This window comes from Nematolebias whitei, chromosome 18 (assembly GCF_014905685.2).
Source record: "Nematolebias whitei isolate Nwh7 chromosome 18, NemWhi1, whole genome shotgun sequence".
Taxonomy (NCBI): Eukaryota; Metazoa; Chordata; class Actinopteri; order Cyprinodontiformes; family Rivulidae; genus Nematolebias; species Nematolebias whitei.
In genome coordinates this window covers 2,463,289-2,477,377 of record NC_056515.1, presented here as the reverse complement: position 1 = coordinate 2,477,377, position 14,089 = coordinate 2,463,289, and the positions used below count along the sequence as shown (strand labels likewise).

General features: G+C 45.2%; 1 protein-coding gene across 2 annotated transcripts in view; it reads left to right on the top strand.

Moving 5' to 3' along the window:
* ppp1r3b (protein phosphatase 1, regulatory subunit 3B) overlaps nucleotides 1-8,395 on the top strand; it is a 12,293-nt gene extending 3,898 nt beyond the window's left edge. For both annotated transcript variants that reach the window (XM_037692714.1, XM_037692715.1), the window contains exon 2: nucleotides 6,435-8,395. In XM_037692714.1, coding sequence (XP_037548642.1) covers nucleotides 6,435-7,305 — 871 coding nt within the window. In that variant the 3' untranslated portion in view covers nucleotides 7,306-8,395. The remainder of the gene's footprint in view (nucleotides 1-6,434) is intronic.
* The last annotated feature ends 5,694 nt before the right edge of the window (nucleotides 8,396-14,089 follow it).

Below are 14,089 nucleotides of genomic sequence, written 5' to 3'. Positions count from 1 at the left end.
AAAGTCAGGCCTGTGCTGCAGATGTGTTTTGGAGTAATTAAAGTTCTCTGGGGGATGCTCTAACCAGAAGACCTGGCCCAATCTTAAGGTTACGGTGACCCAGATTTTGAAGGACATGTTTTTATGAAGCCATCGCTCTGTTGCACAGACTGCTTTGATGATGGAAAAACAGATTTAATTAAATCTGTCCTCCTGGCAACCATCAAACTTGTTTTCATCTACTCTCACGCGATCCGGTCGGGAAGGGGTATTTAAGGAGCACAAATACTGTGACAAAGTGGAAGTCTTGTGTGGACCAGCGCGCGGTGCCATGCCAGTTGTGATGTGAGTTCTGTCATTGGATCGAAAGGCTTCCCGGTCACTTGTCACGGTGAGAGATACTCATATCAATTTGTGTGTTAAGAGTGTACAAAGTGTACATGACTTTGCTTGGCTGTTTTCTTGTGGCAGATTAATAAAGGACAATATTATTCTAGCACGTTACAGTCCCTTGTGTTTCATTTTCCTCTTGTCTGAATATCTGGTGCCGATCGCTCACGAACCCTTTGATAAAGAATTTCATAATACACCAACCTAACTCGTGATGCCATTGAAGGCCTATCTGACCAACTACGTCCCACTTCTAAAATGGCGATTCAAAATAGGATGGCTCTAGACATGTTATTAGCAGAGAAGGGAGGTGTGTGCTCCATGATTGGTGAACAATATTGTACCTTTATACCAAATAATACAGCACCCGATGGTAAAGTAGCCAGAGCCCTAAAAGGTCTGAAGGACCTATCTCAAGGAATACAGGATGCCTCTGGGATTAACAATCCAATTTCTGATTGGTTCAACAAAATGTTTGGCCGGTAGAAGAGCATAATCATGTCCCTGATTATCTCCATAGGAGTTTGTTTAGCCATTCTAATAACTTGTGGTTGCTTTTGTATACCTTGTATTCGTTCATTGTCCACACGCCTGATCTCAACTGCCCTCACTCCTGAACGCCTGGCAGAAACCTATGCCCTGTTACATAACAATGTCAATCCTGACTCCAATAAGTGTAACGCACCCACCCACTCTACTGTTTTTGTCCTGACCAAAAAGATGTAAATATTTTGTTTTATTAGGTTTTGCTTTTCACAATTTTGTTATTTTATTTTTATGATTTCTTTTACTTTTCGCTTGCTCTCATTTACAGGGGTCTGTCCCCCACAAAAACAGCCTTAGCAAATTTCTAACTGATGTTTATGATAGCCATATGTTAAACCATACTCCGTATGACACATGTGCCTTGAAGGTTCTGTTAATCAGTGTCTATATCTCTTATCTGTACATATTCGTGTTATTGTTGTTCCTATGGGAACAAAAGGGAGGAATTGTGGAAATGAAAACTTTGATACCAGTTTATTTTGTTCATTAATTTTATTATCATCACTTTTATTATTCGTTTACTTTATATCAAACTCGGTTAAAGCTTATCTAAACTGCAGCAGTTGCATCAGTGTGTAAAACTTTTTTCTTCTGAGTCTCACAAGCCTGTCGGTACGGAACCCCAGCTCCAGAACCGGTCACACTGACCACAAACGTACTGTCTGTTTTTACCCTGATAAGATTGCAAATGAGGTTAACACATGTTGTGTCAAAGCAAGTTCTGTTATGTGTGAAGGTGTATAAATGAAGCCGTACTGTTCATGTTTTTTTAGAACACACAGAACTCACTGAGCTGCGTTTTGTTCATGTGTTCTCCTTCTGCAGAAGAGAAATAAACTTTGCTACGTGTTTTTAAACAAAGTTCTCAGTCTTCTAAATTTTATTGAACAACAAGTTTGATAAAACTCCACACGTGCAAAACGCTGTGTTCCGTCGAAAGTTAAAGTAAGCGTTGGTCAGCTTTAGAGATTGAATTTGTGCTAAAAAAAAAAATAATAGGGTTAAACCTGCTCTCTGATCTGTGAAAAGAACTTGTATGATTTTGCAGAGAGACCCTGTCTGGTCAAAGCAACAGAGGAAACTGGTCGCCATTTTAAAAAAAGTTAAATCTGGTCCTCTGGACATTCAAAAAAAACAAAGCAAAACAACAAAAAAATGTAGAAACGTTTCGTCTCTCATCCGAGAGACTTCATCAGTCTGAGGTGCTGTATTCAGCTCAGTCTCTTAAATAGCACCTTCTCAGAGTGAATCAACCAGTTTTGCTGCTGGCAACCAGAACCAGCTGATCACATGCTCAAGAAGGACCATCAGCCTAACAATGGATCATTAGCACACTAGCTGATAGAAACTTTCCACCGATTCAGTCTTCATTTCATGTGGTAAAAGACAATCTTACATACTTGGGTATTAAAATCACCCCAAAAATAGATGAGCTAGCACAGGCAAACTATGATCCCTTGACTAATTCAGTAGTGGAATCTATTAACAGATGGTCCATGCTGCCTATTTCTATGATTAGCTGTATAAATGTACTTAAACTGAACGTGCTCCCAAAATTCCTATACATTTTCCAAGCTATTCTTCTTAACCCTCCAGTTAATTTTGTTTTTACTAAGATTCAAACAATCTTCAATAAATTTATTTGAAATAACAGACGGATATAGGGGCTCCACTCTCCTTAGCCTCCCTGGTAAGGTCTATTCAGGAGTACTGGAGAAGCGAGTCCGATTGTTGGTCAAACCTCAGATCCAGGAGGAACAATGCGGAGTCCGTCCTGGCCTTATATCACTGGATCAGCTCTTTACCCTCACTAGGGTCCTTGAGGGCTCATGGGAGTTTGCCCATCCAGGCTACATGTGTTTTGTGGACTTGGAGAAGGCATTCGACCGTGTTCCTCGGGATACACTGTGGGGGGTTCTCTGTGTATGGGATTTGGAGGCCCTTTGTTACGGGCTGTTCAGTCCCTATACAAGCATTGCAAGAGTTTGGTTCGCATTGCCGGTAGTAAGTTGGACCCCTTCAGGGTGGGAGTTGGACTCCGTCAGGGCTGCCTGTTGTCACAGATTCTGTTCATAATTTTATGGACAAAATTTTTCAGTGCAGCCAGCTGGCAAGAGGGTTTCCGGTTCGGTGGCCTCAGAATTCTATCTCTGCTCTTTGCAGATGATGTGGTCCTGTTGGCGTCATCGTGCCATGATCTTCAGATGGAGACATGTCCTGAGCTGCGCAGCACACTGTTTATATCGACAGTTTTTTTTTGGGGGGGGGGGGGCTGAGACAGAGACACAGCCACACGCTGTTTACACCAGCAGTTTTACAGCTTTAGAGCAGGGGTGGGGGGGAGAGGAGAGACACACATCTGAACTGTGCACTGTTCTGACATCTTTCGGGGGGGGGTTCAGCGTAAGAGTTCAGCATGAGGGAAGAGGCTACCTTTAACTTTTTATCTAACGCGCCTGCATGGCGAGCCGCTAGTTAAGCGTTACGCCAGTGCCGACATGGTGGGGTTCGATAGACGGGGCGCTCGGTTCTGTTGACGGGGCGGGGTGCCCCGCTTGTAGAATGGACCTGCAGTGCCAGCACAACTTTATGATGTCACGTGCACCATTGAGTTTAGATTTGTGACAATTTACAAACTTGCACTGTTGGAGTGTTGTCATTGTGTTAGAGAGAGTGAACATCATGAATAAATGTGACATGAAACATAATCCAAGTTGAAGTGTTGCATCATTTTCAGCCCCCTTTTTGTAAAACTGCATTTGGTAGCAGGCCAAATTGACAAAGACCATGCAGAGTAATGCATTTTAATACCACAGCAGAGAAAGCTATGTAGTCTCTGGTCTAGGGAATACATATCGGTATTTGTGTCGGTTATCGGTCAAATAAGTTTTAACATATCAGATATCGGCCAAAAATCCAATATCGTGCATCCCTAGTTGGATGTAGTTGGATGTCTGTTTGATGTAGTCAGATGTTGTTAATCGGGAGTTGATTATGTGTTTGTAGATGGATCGAAGGTGTTCTGATGGACGTTGGACAGGTTTGATGAAGACAGGCTGCTGCTATCTTTGATTTCTGGCTCTTATCCGATGACTGCTGGAGGCATCCCTCTAGGAAAAACCACCTGGTCCTGGTCCTTAGAAGATCCTAGGGTTGATCTGATCCTTTTTTTGTTCCCTCCCTGGCTCTGATCGAGGTGGCTGCTTCTGTCTTTCCTCCCCCATTTTTCCTTCCTCCTGCTCTGTTCTCTGTGTGTCTGAAGTGCCTGGTTCACATCTCCCGAACGTAAATTAAGAATATTATGGATTTGGTATCGTGGGCGTTCAACTCTATTCGTAAGATTTTTTTTCATCAAAGCAACAAGGTCCTGGAGAACCGGCGTGTCCAGCTGAGACTCACGCTGTGGGGTACGTCGATCTATGGGGAGTGTGGCAGCTGATGTGCCTCTCAGTTCTGTCTCAGGAGGATGTTGAAGACGTTTACATATTTGGAGTTATGATAGCAGGGACTCTGCTTTTGGCATCGGCGGGGCTCTGTTTTATTGACTTTTGAAGAAGACATCAGCAGCAGTTTCGGCCATGGCAAAGCTTCCAAGTCAGTGTGAAGGCTTGGTCCGTGCTGTAGAAACTCTGAATCAGCTGGTTTACGAGCTAAACCATAAGGTGGAGGCGATTTATGAGAATCGCAGGCCACCCGCGGCTTCTGGGACTCGTCAGCGTGGTGGGTTCGACCTTGAGGGAGACTCGTAGCATGGGTCAGTGGAATGGAATCCCACAATTGGGCTATTTTGGAACCAGAACGTCCAGATGGACTCCAGGCTGAAGGAGAAAGAAATCTGTCTGCCTGAAGAAAAACAAAAATCAAGCTTATCTAAATCTGACTCCCGACGGCCTCGGAGACGGGCCGACTATCAAATTTCTCCTGGGTCATGGGTAACCAAGGACAAAAAGCTTCATCTATCGCACACATACACACGGACGGACGGACGGAGAACTTTCTGTGCAAGCTTATCAGGACTGCTGGCTGACAGCATCTTCAAAAACTGTGGCTGATCTGAAAAGCGCTCATAGACAAATCTCAACACCTCGACGTCAAATGCAAATTAACCATTTTTTAATTGTGCTTGCTGGTAGGAATGCACGATATAAATGGTATGCGGCAGAAACAATAGAAATTTAGCCTACGATAGAGCTCTGACTTCTACCGGCTAACCGCAGTAATGCTGTGTCTGATGTAAAATCAGAGTTGTCTGTTTAATCTTTACTTTTTTTTGTTGAAAACTGTGCGCAAGTGGCGTTAAAGTCTTTTCTTCGAGGGCTAAGTAGCGAAGCTACAAGCTAACTATGCCCGGCTTGCCGTAGTGTTGCCGTATTTGGACGCATGCACAAAACGCTGTGTTGAAAGTTTTTTGTTTTTGTTCCATCGAAATTTAAAGTAAGCGTTGGTCATCTTTAGAGAAACCTGCTCTCTGATCTGTAAAAGAACGCTGTGTTGTGTGATTTTACTGAGAGACCCTCTGGTCACAGACTCATTTTGTGTCAGCTCTCCATTAAAGCAGAAGGAGTCGCCAACAAGAGGGTTGGAGGGTGAAGTGTTTCAGAGTAAAATGCTGCTCTGTTGCTGTTCATTTCTTAAGTGAGAATACTGGAAACTGTTAACAACATTCTTTTGTTTAAAACATATGGCTAAAACTACATTTTATATATTTTGCACTGTTTTGCACTACAAGAAAGAAGCCTAATACTTGATTTGTTATTTAAAAACTCTCTGGACCTAGTAGTGGATTTTTTTTTTTATTCTAAATATATGATAGCAAAAGGACACCCTATACTTTTTAAAAATTCCTATTAATTTTTATATCCAAAACATATCGCGATATATATCGTTATCGCCACCCTTCACAATACATACCGTGATATGAATTTTATGCCATATCGCACATTCCTACTTGCTGGTCGAGGTTTTTTTTGAAGTCTCAAATCGTGTCCTGATAAAGAAGATGTGAAAGATCTTTTTTTTGTAATACCACTATCTACCCTCATGTTTTTCCCCCTTTTCCTATCTATGATTATTTTTCTGATAAGGATAAGAGAGGCCGCGCTTAGTTTTAGTAGCAGCTTCATGCACTCCGTCCATCTTCCGGACGACTGCATGTACATGTTCTTGTATCTCGGTGCAATGATAATAGTTTATTCTGATTCTGAACTTTGACCAGAGTCCATCTGATTCAGGAAATGTTTGGATTTATTGTCTAAAATCTGATGATTACTGAAAACACCCTGTACCAGGATAAAACCCTGACTCTGCAGACAGTCCAACATCAGACACAGTAGGGTCCAGAATCCTTAGTGGGACTAAGCTGATCCAGGAGAGTGAACTGGATTTGCTTTTCCAAATTTATATTGAAATTTTAGCAACAGTAGAACAAAAATTGTTTACCTGAAGTCAGAAACTTTCGAGTCTTGATATTTATCTGAAAGGGTTCTGAGCCTTCTGACGGTCCTGTTTCTCTCTTCCAGTGCCTTCTGCATGTTTCCCACTGAGCCATCCATGCCCATCAACATGACCATCCCCCTCTACCTGTCCAAGGAGGACTTTGTCTTCACCTCCAAAGTCCAGACGTCAGCCCAGAGCTCCTGCCTCAGGTTTCAAGCCTCAGACCATGTGGACCAGACCAAGCCCCAGGATGGAGCCATCCCCAAAAAAGAAATGCAGAAAAGTAAGAAGCGTGTGACATTTGCAGACCACAAAGGTCTGAGTCTGACCAAGGTCAAGGTCTTCTCGAAGTTCACAGACCCCATCCAAATCCCTGTGAACATCCAGGAGATGCTGAACTCCAAACTCACGCTACCGTTGGCCGAAGAGGACAGACTGGTATTGGACTTCCCTCAGCCCTCCTCAGACTACCTTCAGTTCCGCCAGAACCTGGAGAAGAACCTGGTGAGCCTGGAGCACTGTGTTCTCAAGGAGAAGGCCTTTGCAGGAACTGTCAAAGTCAAAAACGTCTCGTTTGAGAAATCCGTGACCCTGAGGGTGACCTTCGACTCATGGAAGAGCCACTTAGACGTTGGCTGCGAGTACGTGAAGGACACGTACCCAAGTTCCTACAGTGACACTTTCTCCTTCGAGGTCCCCCTGCCCACCGAGCTGCGGCCCAACGAGCATGTCGAGTTTGCCATCTGTTACCAGGTGGACGGGAAGGAGTACTGGGACAGCAACCAGGGCAAGAACTATCACATCATCTGGTCATACATGAAGCGGGGCTGCCACGCGGACTCCTCGCACTTTGGGATCCACTTCGACCGTTACGGTAGCCCCACCTGTTCGCACGGCCTCCTCCCTGATTGGCCAAGTTATGCTGGCTACGAGAACATCGGCCCGTACTACTGACCTCTGACATCACAACTTTTTAACCTCATTGTTTTTAACAAGATGTTTACGTCAGGTGGGGGCACACGTGGTGATGGACCGGACCAGAACCCCACCCTGACATGGGGTTCAATGCCACTTCATCATTCCAGAACCGGTTTTAAACTTCAGGACAGGAGCCAAACAAACCTCTGCAGATCCGCTCCAAGACTGTTGGGTTTTTACTTTCAGTGACGATATGAACAAACAATTAGCATGTGCTGCTAACAGGAAGCATCTGCTTACAGTAATGCTGCTGCTAGCAAGAAGCAGCTGCTAACAGGAAGCAGCTGCTAACAGGAAGTTATTTATTTGCACCAGTTTGACTAAATGATTGAGCACCAGGGTGTCCAGCAGCTGTCTCCTACAAGTCCAGGTTTTAGTCTGAAGACGTGTTCCTTCTCAGTCGGATCATATTTCACTTCAGGAAGAACTTACTTTAATTAGACCACAATGACTTCTGAGCCAGGAGCAGTGAGGAGCTGAGTCCTCAACAGACTGCAGGAAGTCCACTACAAGGTCCAAATGATGCAGGTTTCCCTGTCTTGGTCTGCAGGGTGGACTCTTCAGGGACCAGAAGTGATCTATTGGGCAGGAAGCCAGGTAATTCGACCTATACGATAACTTCCTGTCTGTAGGGGACAGAGCTGCTGTCGGTCATAAAGTTTGATCATGTGATTATGTAATGTGATGTTTTAACACTCAGGTCATGTCAGTCTCACTGCAGCCAGGTTCTGTTAGCAGCCTGAGCCCACAGGTTTTAGTTTCTCAGAGTCGGGTAAACAGTGGAAACAGGAAGTGGTTCCGTTGGACCCGAAGCTATAATTTAAACGCGTGAAAAACAATCAGGAATCAGAACTTTGTGCTGGAAGTTGAAGTTCGAGGTCCGTCTCATTGTTTTACAGGATTTCTTCACAGAACAAAGCTGCATGCACATCAGACAGAGGAAACAGTTTTATTTTGAAAGGTGAACAGAGGAAGTTGCTCTTGAACAAACTTTCAGTCTGTCTGTGCACAAAATCCATGAAAGATAAGCTACATTTAGTTTTTCACTGAGCCGCTTGGATGTTGGCACTGAGGCCATTTTAGTGTGTGTGTGTGTGTGTGTGTGTGTTTTGAATGATTTTAAAGTCAATAAAGCTCTGTGTTTTTACTCAAACTGAAGCAATAATCTACTGTCAAAATGATCTGAACAATAAAAAGTTTATTTTAACCTGAAGCTGCTGCTTGTTGTTATTTAGTCACTGATGTTTATTGTAGTCAACTGTAAACTTTCAGCTGATGTTAAATTTGTCAAACCTGAGGGTGTAGCCTATAGCAGCCTTGTGGATGGAGCCTACAGGAACCTTGAGGATGGAGACTTCTGCAGGTGTGTGGGTGGGGCCGCAGCTGCCATGAGGGTGGAGCCTACAGAGCCACCTGCTGACCACATCAGCAGGTGGCTCTGTAGGTGTAGAAATGACAGCCGGTGGACCAGACTAAAGATATGTTCTCTGTGAGACTTTCAGTCGGGGGACGTATTGTGTTCTGCTCCAGACACAGTCTGTTCAGTTTTCAATTGGAGTAATGAAACTGAGGAGTGGACGATCAACAAGAGTACAGACTTCAGGAGCGGACTTGTGTAGTACAGGTGTTGGTCATTAAATTAGAATATCATGAAGAATTTGTTTTATTTCAGTAATTCCATTCAAAAAGTGAAACTTGTATATTCATTCATTACACACCAACCAATCCATTTCAAATGTTTGTTTCTTTAAATGTTGATTATTATAACTGACACCGGTAATGAAAACCCCAAATTCAGTATCAGAAAATTAGAATATTGTGAAAAGGTTCAATATTGACACAAAAACTTGCAAAGGCCTTTAAATGGTCTGTCTAGTTATGTCGGCCACACAATCATGGGGAAAGACTGCTGACTTGACAGTTGTCCAAAAGATGACCATTGACACCTTGCACAAGGAGGGCAAGACGAAAGTTCATTGCTAAAGAGTGGCTGTTCACAGAGCTCTGTTCAAGCACATTGATAGAAAATGGAAGGGAAGTAAAAAATGTGGTAGAAAAAAGTGTACAAGCAATAGGGATAACCACACCCTGGACATGATTGTGAATCAAAACCCATTCCAAAATGTGGGGGAGTTTCACTAAGAGTGGACTGCAGCTGAAGTCAATGCTTCAAGAACCACCATGCACAGACATATGCAAGTCAGGGGTTTCAGCTGTCGCATTCCTTGTGTCAAGCCATTCTTGAACAAGAGACAACATCAGAAGCATCTCGCCTGGGCTAAAGACAAAAAGGAGTGGACTGCTGCTGAGTGGTCCAGAGTTATGTTCTCTGATGAAAGTAAATGTTGCATTTCCTTTGGAAATCAAGATCCCAGAGTCTGGAGGAAGAGAGGAGAGGCATCGAATACACGTTGTTTGAGGTCCAGTGACAAGTTTCCACAGTCAGTGATGGTTTGGGGCCATGTCATCTGCTGGTGTTGGTCCACTGTGTTTTCTGAGGTCCAAGGTCAACGCAGCCGTCTGCCAGGAAGTTTTAAGAGGCTTCCTGCTGCTGAACAACTTTATGGAGATGCAGATTTCATTTTCCAACAGGACTTGGTACCTGCACACAGTGCCAAAGTTACTAGTACCTGGTTTCAATTCAATTCAAAAATACTTTATTAATCCCAGAGGGAAATTAAATGTTGTTGTAGCTCATTTTCCTTTTAAGGACCATGGTATCCCTGTTCCTAATTGGCCAGCAAACTCGCCTGACTTTAACCCATAGAAAATCTATGGGGTATTGTGAAGAGGAAGATGCGATACGCCAGACCCAACAATTCAGAAGAACAGAAGGCCACTATCAAAGCAACCCAGGCTCTCGTAACACCTGAGCAGTGCCACAGACTGATCAACTCCATGCCACACCCCATTGCTGCAGTAATCCAAGCAAAAGCATCCCCAAATAAGTATAGAGTGATGTATAGGAATGTGCGATATATGCGGTACACTAGAAACAATGCCTATGATAGAGATCTGTCTTCTACCGGCTAACTGCAGTAATGCTGTCTGATGTAAAATCAGAGTTGTCGGATTTAACCGTTACATTATTTTAGTTTAAAACTGCGTAAATGGTGTTAAAGTCTGTTTTCTTTGAGAGCTAAGTAGCGAAGCTACAAGCTAACTACGGCCGGCTTGCTGTATTGTTGTCGTATTTGGATGCATGTGTGGAAATGAAAACATTGATACCAATTTATTTTGTTCATCAATTTTATTATCATCACTTTTATTATTCATTTACTTTATATCACGTTCTGTTAAAGCTTATCTAAACTGCAGCAGTTGCATCAGTGTGTGAAACTTTTTTCTTCTGAGTCTCACAAGCCTGTTGGTACGGAACCCCAGCTCCAGAACCGGTCACACGGACCACAAACGTACTGTCTGTTTTTACCCTGATAAGATTGCAAATGAGGTTAACGCCTGTTGTGTCAAAGCAAGTTCTGTTACGTGTGAAGGTGTATAAATGAAGCCGTACTGCTCATGTTTTTTAGAACACACAGAACTCACTGAGTTGCGTTTTCGTTCATGTGTTCTTCTGCAGAAGAGAAATAAACTTTGCTACGTGTTTTTAAACAAAGTTCTAAGTCTTTTATTGAACAACAAGTTTGACTTATGTGCTCGTCATGGATTGTCAATAACGAACACCTTGTTCAAGCATAAGGGTGTCCATATGTGCTCTTGGCACCAGGACACCCTAGGCCGCAGTTCGATGATCGAATTTGTCATTGTCTCATCTGATCTGTGGCCTCATGTCTTAGACACTCAGATGAAGAGAGGTGCGGAGCTATCCACTGATCCCTACCTGGTGGTGAGTTGGCGCCGATGGTGGGGGAGGATGCCGGTCAGACCTGGCAGACCCAAATGTATTGTGAGGGTTTGCTGGGAACGTCTGGCAGTCTCCTGTGAGACGGAGTTTTAACTCCCACCTCCGGGAGAATTTCGAACATGTTCCGAAGGAGATGGGGGACATTGAGTCTGAGTGGACCATGTTTCGTGCCTCTATTGTCAAGGTGGCTTACCAGAGCTGCGGCCGCAAGGTTGTCAGTGCCTGTCACGGCGGCGAGATGGTGGACACTGTCGGTGAGGTATGCTGTCAGGCTGAAGAAGGAGTCCTATCGGGCCTTTTTGGCCTGTGGGACCCCGGAAGTATCTGATGGGTACCGGCAGTCCAAGCGACATGCGGCTCGGATGGTCGCTGAGGCAAAAACTCAGGCATGGGAGGAGTTCAGAGAGGCCATGGAGAATGACTTCCGCATGGCTTCGAGGCGATTCTGGTCCACCATCCGGCGTCTCGGGGGGGAAAGCGGTACACCACCAACACTGTTTATAGTGGGAGTGGTGTGCTACTGACCTCAACTCGGGATGTTGTGGGTCGGTGGGCGGAATACTTTGAAGACCTCCTCAATCTCACCGGCACGTCTTCCACTGAGGAAGAGGAGCCTGGGGACTCTGGGTCGGGCCCTCCAATCTCTGGTGCTGAGGTCACTGAGGTGGTTAAAAAGCTCCTCGGTGGCAGGGCCCCAGGGTTGGATGAGAATCGCCTGGAGTTCCTTAAGGCTCTGGATGTTGTAGGGTTGTGTTGGCTTACGCGACTCTGCAATATTGCGTGGATATCGGGGTAAGTTCCCCTGGATTGGCAGACCGGGGTGGTGGTCCCCCTATTCAAAAAGGGAGACCGTAGAGTGTGTTCCAACTACAGGGGAATCACGCTCTTAAGCCTCCCTGGTAAGGTCTATTCGGGGGTTCTGGAGAGGAGGGTCCATCGGATAGTCGAACCTCGGATTCAGGAGGAACAGTGCTGTTTTTGTCCTGGCCGTGGAACACTGGACCAGCTCTACACTCTCAGCAGGGTCCTGGAGGGTGCGTGGGAGTTTGCCCAACCGGTCTACATGTGCTTTGTGGACTTGGAGAAGGCGTTCGACCGCGTCCCTCGGGGAACCCTGTGGGGGATACTCTGGGAGTATGGGGTACCGGGCCCTTTGATACAGGCTGTTAGGTCCCTGTATGACCAGTGTCAGAGCCTGGTCCGCATCGCCGGCAGCAAGTCGGGCTTGTTCCCCGTGAGAGTTGGACTCCGCCATGGTTGCCCTTTGTCACCGATTCTGTTCATAACTTTTATGGACAGAATTTCTTGGCGCAGCCAAGGTGTTGAGGGGATCCGTTTTGGTGGCCTTAGAATTGCGTCTCTGCTTTTTGCAGATGATGTGGTCTTATTGGCTTCATTCGATCGTGATCTACAGCTTTCGCTGGAGCGGTTCGCAGCCGAATGCGACGCGGCCGGGATGAAGATCAGTTCCTCCAAATCAGAGGCCATGGTCTTGAGCCGGAAAAGGGTAGAGTGCCCTCTCCGGGTCAGGGAGGAGGTCCTTCCCCAAGTGGAGGAGTTCAAGTATCTTGGGGTCTTGTTCACGAATGAGGGAAAAATGGAGCGTGAGATCGATAGGCGGATAGGTGCAGCGTCTGCAGTGAAGCAGGCGCTGTACAGGTCTGTCGTGGTGAAGAGAGAGCTGAGTCAAAAGGCGAAGCTTTCAATTTACCGATCGATCTACGTTCCTACCCTCATCTATGGTCATGAGCTTTGGGTTGTGACCGAAAGAATGAGATCTCGGATACAAGCGGCCGAAATTAGTTTTCTCCGCAGGGTGTCTGGGCTCTCCCTTAGAGATAGGGTGAGAAGCTCGGTCATCCGGGAGGGACTCAGAGTAGAGCCGCTGCTTCTCCATGTCGAGAGGAGCCAGTTGAGGTGGCTTGGGCATCTGTTTAGGATGCCTCCTGGACGCCTCCCTGGTGAGGTGTTCCGTACATGTCCCACCAGGGGGAGACCCAGAGGAAGACCCAGGACACGCTGGAGGGACTATGTTTCTCGGCTGGCCTGGGAACGCCTCGGGATTCCCCCGGAAGAGCTGGCCCAAGTGGCTGGGGAGAGGGAAGTCTGGGCCTCCCTACTTAGGCTGCTACCCCCGTGACCCGACCCCGGATAAGCGGAAGAAAATGGATGGATGGATGGAAGTTTGATAAAACTCCACAATTTGGTGTCACGAACAGCATTCTTCACTGGTCCGTCCACTCGGTGGACCCAGGACGGGGGCTGATCACCAGGAATCACAGGATTCTTCCCTAAACCTCTACTAGGTTTTTGAGAGCGAGGGGACGTTCTGGTTTTCCATCGGGAGGATTTGACCTCGACAGAATCCGAACCAGACTGAGACAACAAAACAACTACTTAAGATAAGCTGAAAAACTTTTTGATATATGACGGAGTAGGTTTTAAAAATAAAACCGAGGTAGATTTGTATAAAACAAATCGAGGTAGGTCCCTCTAAAGGACTGAGAAATAAAATAGTGACGAAGTAGGTTTTAAAAATAAAACCGAGGTAGATTTGTATAAACAAAATCGAGGTTGGTCCCGATAAGGGACTGAGAAATAAATAGTGGATAATTAAACAAGGAAGCACCAGGAAAATTAAACAAAGATGGGTGCAGGGAAAAGCAAAGTAGAGGATTATATTCCTTGCGGTCCAGAGGTGGACCATATGCGTAGATTACATGGAGATTCGTGTCTCAGTTTTATTTCACAGTGGCATTCTAAATTTAATTTTCCAAAAAAAAATGGTTCTTTTGACCCCAAAGATATTCAAAAATTAGAAGAACAGTTGTTAAGACAGAAACAAAAAATGTGTGATATGAAGAAAATACCACAGGATATTTTTGTAGCAATGCA